Source organism: Procambarus clarkii, chromosome 9, assembly GCF_040958095.1.
Source record: "Procambarus clarkii isolate CNS0578487 chromosome 9, FALCON_Pclarkii_2.0, whole genome shotgun sequence".
Taxonomy (NCBI): Eukaryota; Metazoa; Arthropoda; class Malacostraca; order Decapoda; family Cambaridae; genus Procambarus; species Procambarus clarkii.
In genome coordinates, this window is record NC_091158.1 from 7,488,002 (window position 1) to 7,506,035 (window position 18,034).

Genomic DNA, 18,034 nt, shown 5'->3' on the forward strand with positions numbered 1-18,034 from the left:
GTGATTAAGAATGTGACAATGTCAGACCACGGAGGAAAAATGAAACAGGAATTTCCTTAAGTACTTTCGTATATTAAATACATCTTCAGAAGGTCTTCCTTCAGAAGCACCTTCTGAAGATGTATTTAATATACGAAAGTACTTAAGGAAATTCCTGTTTCATTTTTCCTCCGTGGTCTGACATTGTCATATATATATATATATATATATATATATATATATATATATAAGTATATTTTGGTAGCAGTCTTTCCTGTAGACATATATTATTAAATATGACCGAAAAAGAAAGATTAATAATTCTAACACGAATTTTCTCGATCTTTCTTATGTTTCTTTTCACTGTTGATGGTAATTGAAAAATCAAATCTCCAAAATTCATTTTTATTTCTAGTCTGACGCGACACTTGAGCGCGTTTCGTAAAACTTATTACATTTTCAAAGACTTTAGTTTACACACACACACAACTGAACTATAACTGAATAGAGCTTAAACATCTTCGATTTTTTATACCTGCATTTGAGTGAGGTGATATGTTACAACAGTTTTGGATGAGGTGAAAACAAACTTTCAACACAAGACAGAACACGAAATAATGGGTATTGAAGGTAAGAATGGAAGTAATTGCAGAGGGCCTATTGGCCCATATTTCTTGATGCTTCAATATTGGAGCGGAGTCTTGAAGTGGGTAGAATATAGTTGTGCATTAATTGGCTGTTGATTGCTGGTGTTGACTTCTTGATGTGTAGTGCCTCCCAGATGTCAAGCCGCCTGCTATCGCTGTATCTATCGATGATTTCTGTGTTGTTTGCTAAGATTTCTCTGGTGATGGTATGGTTGTGGGAAGAGATTATATGTTCCTTAATGGAGCCCTGTTGCTTATGCATCGTTAAACGCCTGGAAAGGGATGTTGTTGTCTTGCCTATATACTGAGTTTTTTGAGGCTTACAGTCCCCAAGTGGGCATTTGAAGGCATAGACGACGTTGGTCTCTTTTAAAGCGTTCTGCTTTGTGTCTGGACTCTCCAGACACCAAGCAGAACGCTTTAAAACGTAAGTTTTACGAAACGCGCTCAAGTGTTGCGTCAGACAAGAAATAAAAATGAATTTGGGAGAATTGATTTTTCAATTACCATCAACAGTGAAAAGAAACATAAGAAAGATCGAGAAAATTCGTGTTATAATTATTAATCTTTCTTTTTCGGTTATATTTATTATATATATATTTATTATATATATATTTATTATATATATATTTATTATATATATATATATATATATATATATATATATATATATATATATATATATATATATATATATATATATATAATATCTGTCGTACCTAGTAGCCAGAACTCACTTCTCGGCCTACTATGCAAGGCCCGATTTGCCTAATAGGCCGAGTGATTTTCTTTATTTTAAAAATATTGTTTCCAATTGGTTTATTTGAAATATTATTATTATATTAGGTTAAGAAAATAAATTATTGGTTTAGTTATGATAGTTTAGGTTAGATTAAGATAGGTTAGGTAGGATTGGTTAGGTTCGGTCATATATCTACGTTCGTTTTAACTCAAATTAAAAGAACTTATCTCATACATAATGAAATGAATAGCTTTATAATTTCATAAGAAAAAAATCGAAAATTATATAAATTCAGGAAAACTTGGAATATATATATATATTATATAATAAATATATATATATATATATATATATATATATATGTCGTACCTAGTAGCCAGAACTCACTTTTTGGCCTACTATTCAAGGCCCGATTTGCCTAATAAGCCAAGTTTTCATGAATTAATTGTTTTTCGACTACCTAACCTACCTAACCTAACCTAACCTAACTTTTTCGGCTACCTAACCAAACCTAACCTATAAAGATAGGTTAGGTTAGGTTAGGTAGGGTTGGTTAGGTTCGGTCATATATCTACGTTAATTTTAACTCCAATAAAAAAATATTGACCTCATACATAATGAAATGGGTGGCTTTATCATTTCATAAGAAAAAAATTAGAAAAAATATATTAATTCAGGAAAACTTGGCTTATTAGGCAAATCGGGCCTTGAATAGTAGGCCAAAAAGTGAGTTCTGGCTACTAGGTACGACATATATATATATATATATATATATATATATATATATATATATATATGTCGTACCTAGTAGCCAGAATGCACTTCTCGGCCTACTATGCAAGGCCCGATTTGCCTAATAAGCCAAGTTTTCATGAATTGTTTTTCGACTAACCTACCTAACCTAACTTTTTCTGCTACCTAACCTAACCTATAAAGATAGGTTAGGTTAGGTTAGGTAGGGTTGGTTAGGTTGGGTCATATATCTACGTTAATTTTAACACCAATAAAAAAAAATTGACCTTATATATAATGAAATGGGCAGCTTTATCATTTCTTAAGAAAAAAATTAGAGAAAATATATTAATTCATGAAAACTTGGCTTATTAGGCAAATCGGGCCTTGCATAGTAGGCCGAGAAGTGCATTCTGGCTACTAGGTACGACATATATATATATATATATATATATATATATATATATATATATATATATATATATATATATATATATATAATATATATATATATACGGTACCACCTCTGGTGCAAGTGTAGGGACCCATAGCCTCGGAGAAGAAAATAAAGAGTACTTAGAGAAGACCTTGTGGATCCTCACTGAACACTGATATTTTCTTCTACCACCCCTATTCTTTTGTTAAGTGTGTATATTTATCTAACTTTATTTGAAAATGTCATTACACAAAAAAAGTTACAATATTGATTACATGCAGGGTACAAGGCTGCTTGTCACAAGTTGAAAAGCTCCTCCAGCTCCTCAGATGGCGGGCAGGAACCGTGGATGCAGTGAGCATTTCCTCTCTGGATGGCCACACTAAGGCGCTGAAAAAGAAAACTGGCAGCTCTAGGGTCTCTAGTTGTTTCGATTAGCTTAGACCCCAACTCCTTCATATATATATATATATATATATATATATATATATATATATATATATATATATATATATATATTTTACATATATATATATATATATATATATATATATATATATATATATATATATATATATATATATATATACACACAACTTTAGAACACTTTCCCACCAGGAGACTCGAACCCTAGCCAGCACAGAAGCCTTCCAGCAACTGGCATAACAGGTACGCCTTAACCCGCTCCACCACCTGCTCAGACCCTTAAAAGAGATGGTAATTTCGGAGTATTTAAATACACCAAAGATCACCACCTCCCAAGAGCACTAGAGCAAGTGAGGGGTCATTTATACGTTTATTTCATCAAGTCCCTGTTAATATGGGAAGACACAGAGGAGGAGGCGGAGTGGCCCTACTCATGAGAAGGGAATGGAGTTTTAAGGAGATGGCCATCCCGGGCTGTGAGGAGTTCAGAGACTACATAGCAGGCACCATAACAATGGGAGGACCAAGAATAGTAGTAGCAGTAATATACAACCCTCCACCAAATGACAGGAGACCCAGTCAAGAGTATGAAAACAACAACAAGGCAGTTAACACTATAATTGAGAGGGCAGCCTCTGCTGCCTGTAGAAATAGATCCCACCTGCTCATCATGGGCGACTTCAATCACGGAAAGATTGACTGGGAGAACAAGGAACCGCATGGAGGCGAGGATACGTGGAGAGCCAAACTATTGGAGGTGGTGACAAGCAACTTTTTAACGCAGCATGTCGGAGAACCCACAAGGATGAGAGGCAATGACGAACCAGCGAGACTCGACCTAGTCTTCACTCTGAACGACTCCGACATAAGAGAAATCGGTTTTGAGGACCCAGTAGGAATGAGCGACCACAGTGTACTGGTGTTTGAGTACTTGATTGAAGAAGGGTTATTGAACTCGAGGAGGGATACCGAAACCAAAAGGTTAGCATACCGAAAGGGAAACTATGAGGGGATAAGAAAATTCCTAACAGATATAGCATGGGAAACAGAGCTCAGGGGAAAGACGGCCCAAGATATGATGGATTACATCACGCAGAAGTGCAAGGACGCAGCAAACAAGTTTGTCCCAGTCCAAAAGGAAAACAGAGAAATGAAGATGAGAAACCCATGGTTTAATCAAAGATGTAGGCTAGCTAAGCAGCAAAGTAAAAGGGCATGGAGAAACTATAGGAATAACAGGACACTGGAGAGCAGAGAAAGATACCAGAATGCCAGGAATGAATATGTCAGGATGAGAAGAGAGGCAGAAAGACAATACGAAAATGACATCGCAAGCAAGGCAAAGACTCAGCCTAAATTGTTGCATAGCCACATTAGGAGAAAAACAACAGTAAAGGAACAGGTTATGAGATTAAGGATAGGGGCGGAAGGATTCACTACAAATGACAAGGAAGTGTGTGAGGAATTGAATAAGAAATTCCAGGAGGTCTTCACCTTAGAACAAGGAGAAATTCCAGAGGTAAGTGAGGGAATAGCTAACCAGGAACCACTGGAAGAGTTTGAGATTACCAGTGGGGAAGTAAGGAAGTGTTTACTAGAGTTGGACGTGACGAAGGCTATAGGCCCAGATGGAATCTCCCCTTGGGTTCTAAAGGAAGGAGCAAGAGAACTGAGCCTACCACTCTCCATAGTGTATAACAAATCACTGGCAACAGGGGAACTGCCAGATACTTGGAAAGCAGCTAACGTAGTCCCGATATACAAGAAAGGGGATAGACAGGAGGCACTGAGCTACAGGCCAGTGTCCCTAACCTGCATACCATGCAAGCTGATGGAGAAGATTGTGCGAAAAAAACTAGTGGAGCATCTGGAGCGAAGGAACTTTGTAACACAGCATCAACATGGGTTCAGGGATGGCAGGTCCTGCCTCACAGGGTTACTTGAATTCTACGACCAGGCAACAAAAATAAGGCAAGAAAGAGAAGGGTGGGCAGACTGCATATTTTTGGATTGTCAGAAAGCCTTTGATACAGTGCCACACAAGAGGCTAGTGCGAAAGTTGGAGATGCAGGCTGGAGTGAGAGGGAAGGTACTCCGGTGGATAGAGGAATACCTAAGCAACAGGAGACAACGAGTCTGTGTGAGGGGTGAGGTCTCAGATTGGCGAGACGTCACAAGTGGAGTCCCGCAGGGGTCAGTCCTTGGACCTATACTGTTTCTGGTATATGTAAATGATCTCCCAGAGGGTATAGATTCGTTCCTCTCAATGTTTGCCGACGATGCAAAAATTATGAGGAGGATTGAAACAGAGGATGATAGTAGGAGGCTACAAGATGACCTGGATAGACTGAGTGAATGGTCCAACAAATGGCTGTTGAAGTTCAACCCGAGTAAATGCAAAGTAATGAAACTAGGCAGTGGAAACAGGAGGCCAGGCACAGGATACAGAATAGGAGATGAAGTACTTAATGAAACAGACAGAGAGAAAGATCTAGGAGTTGATATCACACCAAACCTGTCTCCTGAAGCCCACATAAAGAGAATAACGTCTGCGGCATATGCGAGGCTGGCTAACATCAGAACGGCGTTCAGGAACCTGTGTAAGGAATCATTCAGAATCTTGTACACCACATATGTAAGACCAATCCTGGAGTATGCGGCCCCAGCATGGAGCCCGTACCTTGTCAAGCACAAGACGAAGCTGGAAAAAGTCCAAAGGTATGCTACTAGACTAGTCCCAGAACTAAGAGGCATGAGTTATGAGGAAAGGCTGCGGGAAATGCACCTCACGACACTGGAAGACAGAAGAGTAAGGGGGGACATGATCACAACCTACAAAATCCTCAGGGGAATCGACCGGGTAAATAAGGATGAACTTTTCAACACGGGTGGGACGCGAACAAGGAGACACAGGTGGAAGCTGAGTACCCAAATGAGCCACAGAGACGTTAGAAAGAACTTTTTCAGTGTCAGAGTAGTTAGCAAATGGAATGCATTAGGAAGTGATGTGGTGGAGGCTGACTCCATTCACAGTTTCAAATGTAGATATGATAGAGCCCAATAGGCTCAGGAATCTGTACACCAGTTGATTGACGGTTGAGAGGCGGGACCAAAGAGCCAGAGCTCAACCCCCGCAAGCACAATTAGGTGAGTACAATTAGGTGAGTACAGTGTCTATGCTTAAGGCACAACTCTCCTAAACACGAGAGTGAAGTATACAACTTTAGAACACTTTCCCACCAGGAGACTCGAACCCTAACCAGCACAGAAGCCTTCCAGCAACTGGCATAACAGGTACGCCTTAACCCGCTCCACCACCTGCTCAGACCCTTAAAAGAGATGGTAATTTCGGAGTATTTAAATACACCAAAGATCACCACCTCCCAAGAGCACTAGAGCAAGTGAGGGGTCATTTATACGTTTATTTCATCAAGTCCCTGTTAATATGGGAAGACACAGTGTCTATGCTAAAGGCACAACTCTCCTAAACACGAGAGTGAAGTATACAACTTTAGAACACTTTCCCACCAGGAGACTCGAACCCTAGCCAGCACAGAAGCCTTCCAGCAACTGGCATAACAGGTACGCCTTAACCCGCTCCACCACCTGCTCAGACCCTTAAAAGAGATGGTGATCTTTGGTGTATTTAAATACTCCGAAATTACCATCTCTTTTAAGGGTCTGAGCAGGTGGTGGAGCGGGTTAAGGCGTACCTGTTATGCCAGTTGCTGGAAGGCTTCTGTGCTGGCTAGGGTTCGAGTCTCCTGGTGGGAAAGTGTTCTAAAGTTGTATACTTCACTCTCGTGTTTAGGAGAGTTGTGCCATATATATATATATATATATATATATATATATATATATATATATATATATATATATATATATATATATATATATATATATATGGCACAACTCTCCTAAACACGAGAGTGAAGTATACAACTTTAGAACACTTTCCCACCAGGAGACTCGAACCCTAGCCAGCACAGAAGCCTTCCAGCAACTGGCATAACAGGTACGCCTTAACCCGCTCCACCACCTGCTCAGACCCTTAAAAGAGATGGTGATCTTTGGTGTATTTAAATACTCCGAAATTACCATCTCTTTTAAGGGTCTGAGCAGGTGGTGGAGCGGGTTAAGGCGTACCTGTTATGCCAGTTGCTGGAAGGCTTCTGTGCTGGCTAGGGTTCGAGTCTCCTGGTGGGAAAGTGTTCTAAAGTTGTATACTTCACTCTCGTGTTTAGGAGAGTTGTGCCATATATATATATATATATATATATATATATATATATATATATATATATATATATATATATATATATATATATATATATATATATAAAGCTACCTCATCCCATTGTGTGTGTGTTTTTACCTCAATAAAATTTTCAATTTCATATACGAGGCTCATTCTGGGTCTCACACACTCGACGTTGTGAGTCGGGCCGGCTCGTGAGTGTGACTGAGTACGATGGTTATGCGAGTACGAGACAGTTCACTGTCAAGCATCCACCCTTCAGCCGTGTGGGATTGACTCACTTATTGACAGTGACTCAAAGCTCTGGGGATTACTTTTGATTTACTATTATAAATCAAGTAACTTTTCTTAAATAAATTTGTAAATATTTACTGTGCTTATAAGTTGGTCTAATAATAATGATTTAATTAATTAGATGTCCTAGAGATGGCAGGACGGACTGGTCATTCCACATTTCAAACTAAATAGATTGATCTTAATTCTTGCTTTGAACTGTTCTGATTTAGACAGGTGTTCTCAGTAACGGGGTCAGTAGTTTAAACCACGTTAAAGGCCTTACCCAAGGAGTCCATAACTACTCCCTGGGTGGTGGCAGCCTTCCCTTAAGTCCCTGTCAGTCCCCCCCCCCCTTTGCCTTCCATTAGCTTCCGCCTGTATCTCCCCCCTTTTGTTCCTTTCCCCCCCTTTTCACTGACAAACCCCTCCCCCAATCCGTCCTCTTAAAAATAACGTCGCTTTTGGCTCGTATGTGCGCTATGGCCAAAAGTGGACGTAATTTGAAATGAAATCGGCTCACGACAGTGACGTACTGTCCCGTTTTCTGTTTGAGTCATCCGGCTTACTCGGATAGGTTAGGAGAGGAAACTTTCAATTAACGTTTTTCATAACGTTTTGAAACTTTATGAGAATTTCCTGCCCACCTAACCTATCAGAGGACCCTTAACTAACTGTTGTTAAAAAAAAATCTCAAATTTATTTTCATTTTTTTTCATTTTCAAATTGCGTCCACTTTCGGCCAAATGGCCAAAAGCGACGTTATTTTTAAGAGGACAGGTTGGTCTCAATACCCATGCCCAATGGGAAGGGCATGATCATGCTTACCCCTCTTCCCCTTAGTGGTCTACAGCCTAGTTACACCCACTCTGGCATAACTAAGCGAAGCTATAGTTACCAGAATGGTTAGGCTTGTAATTCCAACTTGGAGGGTTGTCTTTCACCCCCCCCCCCCATCTTCTTGAGGTTATCTTGATATGATTTCGGGGCTTTTTTAGTGTCCCCGCGGCCCGGTCCTCGACCAGGCCTCCACCCCCAGGAAGCAGCCAGTGACAGCTGACTAACACGTAGTTACCTATTTTTACTGCTAGGTAACAGGGGCATAGGGTGAAAGAAACTCTGCCCGTTGTTTCTCGCCGGCACCCGGGATCGAACCCGGGACCACAGGATTACAAGTCCAGCGTGCTGTCCGCTCGGCCGACCGGCTCCCATCCCCCCACTCTTAGTAACAAACAACACAGTGTGGTTGGGGATGATATTTAAAGGAAGAGTTTTAGTGCCCCATTCCTACCATTTCTTCCGCCCGTCATATTTAAGATGTTATCAGGTATTTGTTCGAAATATTCCAAGTTGACTATGTTGTTGTTGTTGTTTTAGATTTAGTTACTCAGAACGAGGTGTATGTAGCACGGGCTATGGTGAGCCCGTAACAAGTTGACTAGCTCCCGGGTGCCTATTAATGATAAACTGGCCATTAGGTGAAAGGAAAACGTGCACAACCATTCCTGTCCCCCGTGACTGCCAATTGTGAGTGGTGGAGGACGTATACCCAACTGTGCTACCTTCCTTGTCCTCTTATAACCTGTTATACTTCTTTACTCATGACTCATCGCGCTCTCCATCATCACTCGTTACGCCTCATCATCCACCATCCTTCCTTCTTCCTTCAACTTCCTCCCCTTCTACCTTCCACTAATCAACTTTGCTCCACTCCACCTCCTCCTCGTCCTCCATTGGTGTGGTGGCCTCCCTCCCCTGCCCAGGACCTCCATTAAGGGGAGTGTTATGGTACAGTCTTCCGATATTTTGGGTGGATGGCGTCACAGCTTTTTGGAAAATCTGTATATCGCAATATTCCTCACACCTCTGGCAGCCTCGCTCACTTTCCCCTCCCTATATTACAGTATTTATATATTTATATTATATATAATGTTTATATTACATTGTTGACCAGACCACACACTAGAAGGTGAAGGGACGACGACGTTTCAGTCCGTCCTGGACCATTCTCAAGTCGATTCAAGTTTATATTACATTATATTATATGTGCGCGCGCGTGCGCGTTTCATTAAATATAACTGCATATTATGTATTGATTATTTTCTTGTTTAGGGCTTCTATCCCTCTGACTAGTGCGCTTGCATCTTGGTTTAATTGGAAGAGGATTTCTCCAAATGTCATCTTTTTTCGAGGTTATCTTGACGTTATCTTGAAATGATTTCGGGGCTTAGTGTCCCCGCGGCTCAGTCCTTGATCAGGTCTCCACCCCCAGGAAGCAACCTGTGACAGCTGACTAACTCCCTGGTACCTATTTACTGCTAGGTAACAGAGGCATCAGGGTGAAAGAAACTATGCACATTGTTTCTCGCCGGCGCCCGGGATCGAACCCAGGACCACACGTCCAGTGTTCTTGTAACACGGGTTAGGGTTTCTCTCTCTTTACTTCACTTTCCTTCTTTACCCTCTACCCGTATTCTTACTTTTTATTCTCTACCAAGGGACTCCAAAACTTTTACCAAAGCCAACTCCACGCCACGTGGTCCTAAGACGATTGACCGACTTAGGATTCTACACCCAGTATGACGTGACCTAGGCTCTGAGCAAAACCCTAGAGTCGCCTCTACGCTGCCACCACCAGACCAGCAACACATTTATTATTAACATCTTTATTGACAAAATTAATTACAATTTTGCCTAATCTGAGGATTTTGATAGTCTTATTAAATTGAGGTTAATGCTAGTATTCACTGTCACGCAGGACAGAGGGTCATACATAAGACAATAGGTCTAAACTGTAGGCTGAAGCACATATATATCACGGTTACAATCAATGTTTTAATGTGTGGATATGTGAAAACAACTTTCTATTGTGCACTGCCACACAAGGGCAGGGATGGGTTCATAAGTGATGCAGCTTAGAATATAAGTAGAAATTGTTCTTCATTCTTTAAAATGGACATGCAAATTTTGGGTAAATTGTTAGGATGTCGTCCAGAACACCTGAGTCAATAAAATAGTTACACAGTTGGTGGTACAATAGGCCAGGAGGTCTAAAGTCCTTTACGGTTTCACATTCATCAATATAGTGTTCTAGTGAATGCATTAAAGGTTTATCACAGAGTTTACAATCTGAATATTCTGGTAGTGGCTCAGCCTCACTAACCTGCCAGATGTGTCTATAGCCAAGGCGAATTCGCGCAATTACTACATCACATTGCCTGGTCCGGTTACTGTGCTGACCATACAAATACCTATTATTACAAAACTTGTCATAACTTTTAATACTGCAGCTTTCAGGTCTCTGGGCATTTCTTAGTTCTTCTAAATCTGAATTAATTTCTTTAATTTGTATGTTTCTAATAACTGCATTAGATAGTCCAAAGTCATAATCAATGTTTTCTTTCCTGCAAGCCTCATTGGCCAATTGATCTACAAAGTCATGTTTTTCAACTCCAACATGGGATGGGATCCACACAAATTTTATACAAGAATTATTATCATTGGCAAAAATTACATTCCATTTAATATTACAAGCTACTTCCGACATACATTGTGATGGGTTATTTAAGGACTGCAGAGCACTTTTAGAGTCACAGAAAATAACTCCACCACCATTGAGCTTAAGGTATTCAGTGGCTAGATAAATACCCAATAGCTCGGTCTGTGTCGTGCTTGCCCAGTTGTTCAATCTCTGCAACACAGAGCAACCAGCAGTTCAACCAGCAACACAGAGCAATGATCGAGGTCTGGATCGATCACGCTAATTAATCAACCTTGGGGCTTGATCCCCACTAGTAGTTTATAACCTCGGAAACTTGAGTGTGGAATTAATTACACGGGAATGATTCGATGTTAGAATCGGCGCCCAATCCAACTCTGCCTCGTGTGGACCACGTGACCAGGACAAGTATACACATAACCAAATGGAAACAATAAAATGCAAATTAATAACAAATTTAATTTATTAAAAGAAAACTAAAACAAAATCTAAATATGTTCACTCCCTATCACTTTAACACTCCCTACTTGACCTGAATGGCAAATGAGAAGACTATCCCTATAATTAACAATAGCAACTATACCTTGGGCGACCAGCTCTAGATGTTGGGCTGGTCTTGGGGAGAGGTAAGATGTTTGACCTCTTATCCCAGCTGCTCCCGTTTCCACACTGATCTCTCCCTTGTCTGGTCTACCCCAGACAGAGCATTGTATCCTTCCGCCTAGTCAGTCAAAGTTCTACCAAGTTACTAGCAAGGTTTAAGTTATAACAATTAAACTCTGTTGTACTTAATTGATCCAGACTGGTTGAATTATTTTACTGAAATTAAATTACACAAGCCTCTAACGGCAGAGCTGTTCCCGATCACAAAAATGGTTATTAAAACTTTGAGAAATAGTAGACCTGTCAACCCTACTGACCTATGACCGCCGGTCACTCCGCCTTACAAGTTAGATCTGATTCGTGACGTCACTGATGGTGACTTAAACTCAATAATTAGAATCCTCTTGATGTTGTACCCAGTACTATTATACAATACAATTTTAATACAAAATGAATAAAGGCTAATTTCTCTAAATTACTGAATACTATAGGATGATTCATTATACGCAGCTATGAACAAAGCGTCGGTTATTTCCACCGCGAATTCCCCTGGGGGTCAGGTCATCAGGTCACCATGCGGGCTCAGCTTCCCATCCTCTTTTGTCGATAAACCACTCTGGATAATTCTTACAACAGCCTAGTTTGTTACATTCTGTCCGCTCAGCCACCGGCTCCATAAGTAATTTCTCTCTTAATGAAGAAAAATAAATAAATTGTAGGATGTGTTACACATAAATTTCTACAACGTTTCGAACCTACATGGTTCATTCTCAAGTGATGGGACTATGTTTTTTGTTGTTTTTAGATTCAGCTACTCGGAACAAAATTTCCAAGTAGCACGGGCTATGGTGAGCCCGTAGTGGACTTACCTGGCACAGGAGCGGGCTCTAACTGTGGACTGTACGTAGTTGTTTTAGATTTAGCTACTCCAAACGAAATGTCCATGTAGCACGGGCTATGGTGAACCCGTAATGTGGACTGTAGATTGATAAAGATTAAGCCACCCAAGAGGTGGCACGGGCATGAATAGCCCGTAAGTGGACTGTAGATTGATTGATTGATAAAGATTAAGCCACCCAAGAGGTGGCACGGGCATGAATAGCCCGTAAGTGGTACAATTTTTTTTTTTTCCAGTGTTCTGAGGTTGTATTTAACCATCAAGCTGTTATCGTGGGGGAGGATACTGCTTCACAGTCTTTATGAGGGTGTCCAGCTGCTGGACACCTTTGTTGACCAGGAGAGTGGCTGTGTTGATGGCTTCAGGGTGGCCACTGCATGATTCAGGAACTCTTAAAGCTCTTCTAAGGTCATTGGTTGCTTCACATTCCAGAAGATAGTGAAGTAATGGCTTTTCTGTGACAGTTTGGCAGAAGATGCACTCTCTCTGTCGGGGTTCACCAATCTCCCAGTTGCATCTGTAACCTAGACGTAGTCTATATAGCCTAACTGCTATTTCCCTGTGGATTCCTTTTGGGATATTTAACCTTTCTAATTTGGTTGCCTGAAGATACCATGTTGCAGATGGCGAACCTTCAGCTATTCTCTGGTGTAGGTCGGCTTTGTTGAGAAGTGAGAGTTTTTTGGTGATGTTTTTTATGTTCTCTAGGCTGGGTGGAATTGTTTTATGTATCACTGGATGACGAGTTGCCAATTTAGCAATTTCATCAGCTTTTTCATTTAATGGGATTCCAATAGGAGTGGACTGTACTAGGCGTATTGAATTTATACCATTTGGGAGGACAGGTACATCCAAATACAAAATGGTGAAGAGTAAAGCTTAGAGGGGTGAAGACTAAGGCGTAAATGGGTAAAGACTAAGGCGTAAATGGATAAAGACTAAGGCGTAAATGGGTAAAGACTAAGGCGTAAATGGGTAAAGACTAAGGCGTAAAGGGGGTGAAGAGTAAGGCGAAAAAGGGGGGGAAGCACATACCAAGATTAATGAGGTGTAGTGGGCGTGGCGTTTTGAGCAATGTGGTCAACGTCGGCATTCTCCTCCTCGACACGTTCCAGTCTTGTTCTTACTCTCATGGTGGGTAGAGTGAACAGTTCTGTTATTTGGGTATTTATGGTGGGTTCGACTTTTATGTGAATGACTAAAGAATTTGTAATCATCTTTGATCTTGGGTTTTGTCTATTATGCAGATATTTTTATTCAACATTTCTCTTGTTAGACTGATGTCATGGGCTTGTCTCATGTGATTTTTAGGGACACCTGATTGAAGAAGACAGGTCAGACGCCTCGTGAGCTTGGTCGACGTGTTACCTCTGTATTTAGACTGAAGGCTACATCCTTCGTGGGGGGGGGGGGTGTACATATATATATCAAGTTTGACTGCTGTAAAGGAGTCTCCGTCGGCTTCGGGCTGTTTTTAATGAGGTCGGTCGTCTTTCTTTTTTTTACAGTATATGATTAGGTCTGTGTTTTGGTTAGGAGTTAAGCTTTTTACTCCTTTACGGATTATTTATTTCATTATTCTTTCGTCTTAGAAAGGATAATGAAAGAATGATATAAATATATACACATCTACACACACTAAAGGGGGGGGGGGGGTTTACCCCTGCGTTGCCCGGGTCTATCTGTATCTATTTTCCTATCAATCTATCTAGCCCATCGCATCCATTTGTCTCTGCCCATCTACCTATACATCTATCGCTCTGTCCATCTACCCATCTATGCATTTATCATTATTCATATCCTTATCTAACCATCTACATATCCATATGGATACATCTATCCATCAGTATATCGATCCATCTACACTGTCTCTGTACTCACTTAACTGTGCTTGCGGGGGTTGAGCTTCGGTTCTTTGGTCCCGCTTCTCAACCGTCAATCAACCGGTGTACAGATTCTTGAGCCTATTGGGCTCTATCATATCTACATTTTAAACTGTGTATGGAGTCAGCCTCCACCACATCACTGCCTAGTGCATTCCATCCGTTAACTACTCCGACACTAAACAAGTTTTTTCTAATATATTTCTATGGCTCATCTGGGTACTCAGTTTCCACCCGTGTTCCCTTGTGCGTGTGCCCCTTGTGTTGAATAAATTGTCTTTATCTACCCTATCAATTCCTCTGAGGATCTTGTATGTGGTGATAATGTCTCCCTTAACTCTTCTTTCTTCCAGCAACGTGAGGTTTAGTTCTCGTAGTCACTCTTCGTAGCTCATACCCCTGAGCTCGGGTACTAGTCAGGTGCCACGTGTGTGTGTGTGTGTGTGTGTGTGTGTCTTACACAGACACTCACTCTTACAGTATAGATGTAATTGTCATATGTATTCGTGGCCGGAAGTAACAACAGTTGTTGTAGGGATGTGAATGAGGTCCTGGCATGCTGTTCCCTTTTTGAATTCTGGCGACCATGACAGCCTATGTTTATCCCATACCCCAGACCATTCCCTCTGCCAGTTTGTGTGAGGCTATCCCCAAGCCGGTCGGCCGAGCGGAGCCGGTCGGGAGCCGGTCGGCCGAGCGGACAGCACGCTGGACCTGTGATCCTGGGGTCGATCCCAGGCGCCGGCGAGAAACAATGGGCAGAGTTTCTTTCACCCTATGCCCCTGTTACCTAGCAGTAAAATAGGTACCTGGGTGTTAGTCAGTTGTCACGGGCTGCTTCCTGGGGGTGGAGGCCTGGTCGAGGACCGGGCCGCAGGGACACTAAAAAGCCCCGAAATCATCTCAAGATAACCTCAAGATAAAAACCTCGAAATTTGAAGACGGACATTCTCTCATAGATATATATCTTTCTGCACATTATTATTATTTTTTTCGGCGTTTTAACGTTGATTTTTTTATGCAAGTCTCGCTTGTCGTCGTTTTCAATCCTCTTCTTTCTTTCCTTCCTTCTATTCTATTCATTCTTCTCATCCTCCACCTCCTCCTTTCCCCTCTCTTCACTCAAACGGAATTCCTGGGAAATTATTTGAAATTCTTAAGAACTCCCATAAACGCTGACACTCTCTCAATACTCTCTTGTGGAGCATTACTCGCCCCCCTTCCCCGGGGGTCAAGCGCCCCCCCCCCTCCGCCCCCACCCGGGGTCCAGCCACCCCCCCCCCCCCTCCGGGTTAATGTCTCAAAGCCTGACTGGAAACTAATGTCTTCTTGTCGTGATCGTCAAGGGGAAAACATATGCCATTGACTTGCACAAAAAATAAACACCAAACTAGGCAAGATTTGCCCCAAATTTATTTTCATTGTTTTCGTCTTCCTAAATATCTCTGCTGCAGCTGTTTATGTTGCTTATTATTGTTTGCATTATATGTTCTACCTGTTTACTAGTTCCTTGTGTTCCAATTCTCCTCTGTTTTCTCTCTTCATTATTTTTTTTATGTTACTGAGTGGAATTAATCAATTTTTTTTATCCCACTTTTCATCTTCAAAATAAATATGAACGGAAAATGATGGTTAAATTTTTTCCCTACTTTTTTCCCGCCGGTTTTGCCTTCTATAATTCTTTTCAATTAACAATTTTCCCTCTCCATTAATTATTGGTACAGCATGCAGCGGCTTCATCGTGTACCTCCTCCTTTCTCGCCTCTTCCAATACAGTCTCCTTTTATTTCAATTCTTTCCTAGTATTTCACCTTTTCACTATCCCCCTCTACCCAATACGCACATCACAGCCTGGTGGATCCATGTATGAGTGCCCTTCCTTAGCCCATTCCACCCCCATCCCTTTTCCACTATCTCACACGCCCTCCCTCTCCTAACCCCCTTCACTCCTACCTTCCCTCCCATCCCCCTCCCATCCCCACCCGGCTCCTGAATTAAGACGTCACTTCCGGGTGAAGAGGCTATTCTCTAGAGTGAGGTACATTACCTGCGTCTCCCACTAATTAGCGCGTCCCTGCCCTCCCCTCACCCCTCTCTCCCTCTCTCACCCTCTCCCCCCTCCCCCCTCCCCCCTCCCCCCTCCCCCCCTCTGTTTACCCCGTTTTGTGGAAATTACGGCAATTTTTAAACGTTTTGTGCGCTTATCACACCCACTATATTATATGGCTGTGTACTCTTTCATTCCTTGTCCGTGTTTTCTTCCCTTTGTTGTTTTTGAGGTGGAAGAAGGGGGGGGGGGGGTTCCATGCCTGTGCGGCATACTCCAGCACTGGCAGTATGTAGATTTCAAATAACCTTTTATGAGCTACGTTTTCTGTGCGACCCCAAGCAAGGGCAGCTATGGCGTAATGCGGGGTTGGAAAATACCCCACGAGTCTTATCATGGAACGGAATTTACAGTTGCAAATAAAACACGAAGCCATATCGCTATCATTCAGGTGAACGAATGAGATCAGGGTTGTTGCAACAACCACCCCCCCCTCCCCCCTGTCACAGTGAACACCCCCCTCCCTCTCGTGGGGGGGGGGGGGAAGGTGTTCACTGGAATAGTTCTCCGGGAACAAGTAGAAACAGTGCGAGCAACCAATTCTCCCAACCAATACGTCGTTATGGTACGTTATAGTCCCCCCCCCCAACGTAACAAATGCAACGTGCTATGAAAAGTATCGGTTCACAACCCCCCTCTTAAAGTTTTCTATGCCTGGGTGGGTTAGGTGGGTTGGTTGGGTTAGGGTAGTGTAGTCCGTGTGTCCCCGGTGAAGTACGGCCGGTGGATTGATCACGCTGTAATCTACGAACACGATTGATCACGCTGGATTGATCACAGCGTGATCACGAGAACGGTTGGGCCTCTCAGCGAGAAAGAAAATTCTCTGAAACTCGTATTGCTGAGTGCGTCGAGTGTCCAGGTCCTGGCCACCACACCCCCAGGTGTCCAGGTCCTGGCCACCACACCCCCAGGTGTCCAGGTCCTGGCCACCACACCCCCAGGTGTCCAGGTCCTGGCCACCACACCCCCAGGTGTCCAGGTGCTGGCCACCACACCCCCAGGTGTCCAGGTCCTGGCCACCACACCCCCAGGTGTCCAGGTGCTGGCCACCACACCCCCAGGTGTCCAGGTGCTGGCCACTACACCCCCAGGTGTCCAGGTCCTGGCCACCACACCCCCAGGTGTCCAGGTGCTGGCCACCACACCCCCAGGTGTCCAGGTCCTGGCCACCACACCCCCAGGTGTCCAGGTCCTGGCCACCACACCCCCAGGTGTCCAGGTGCTGGCCACCACACCCCCAGGTGTCCAGGCCCTGGCCACCACACCCCCAGGTGTCCAGGTGCTGGCCACCACACCCCCAGGTGTCCAGGTCCTGGCCACCACACCCCCAGGTGTCCAGGTGCTGGCCACCACACCCCCAGGTGTCCAGGTCCTGGCCACCACACCCCCAGGTGTCCAGGTCCTGGCCACCACACCCCCAGGTGTCCAGGTGCCCATTGATAGACTGAAGATTAAGCCAGCCAAGAGGTGGCACGGGCATGAGTAGCCCCGTAAGTCACTGTGATTGTATTAGGCATGTATTTAGTGTGGCGAGACAGGTGTGTATAC

At 42.8% G+C, this 18,034-nt stretch overlaps 1 protein-coding gene across 1 annotated transcript in view; it reads left to right on the plus strand.

The window, feature by feature from the left end:
* Positions 1 to 17,972, plus strand: part of LOC138362779 (aggrecan core protein-like) — a 78,873-nt gene extending 60,901 nt beyond the window's left edge. Inside the window, exon 2 of the mRNA XM_069321337.1 lies at positions 17,294 to 17,972. Within this exon, the coding sequence (XP_069177438.1) occupies positions 17,294 to 17,972 (679 nt within the window). The remainder of the gene's footprint in view (positions 1 to 17,293) is intronic.
* The last annotated feature ends 62 nt before the right edge of the window (positions 17,973 to 18,034 follow it).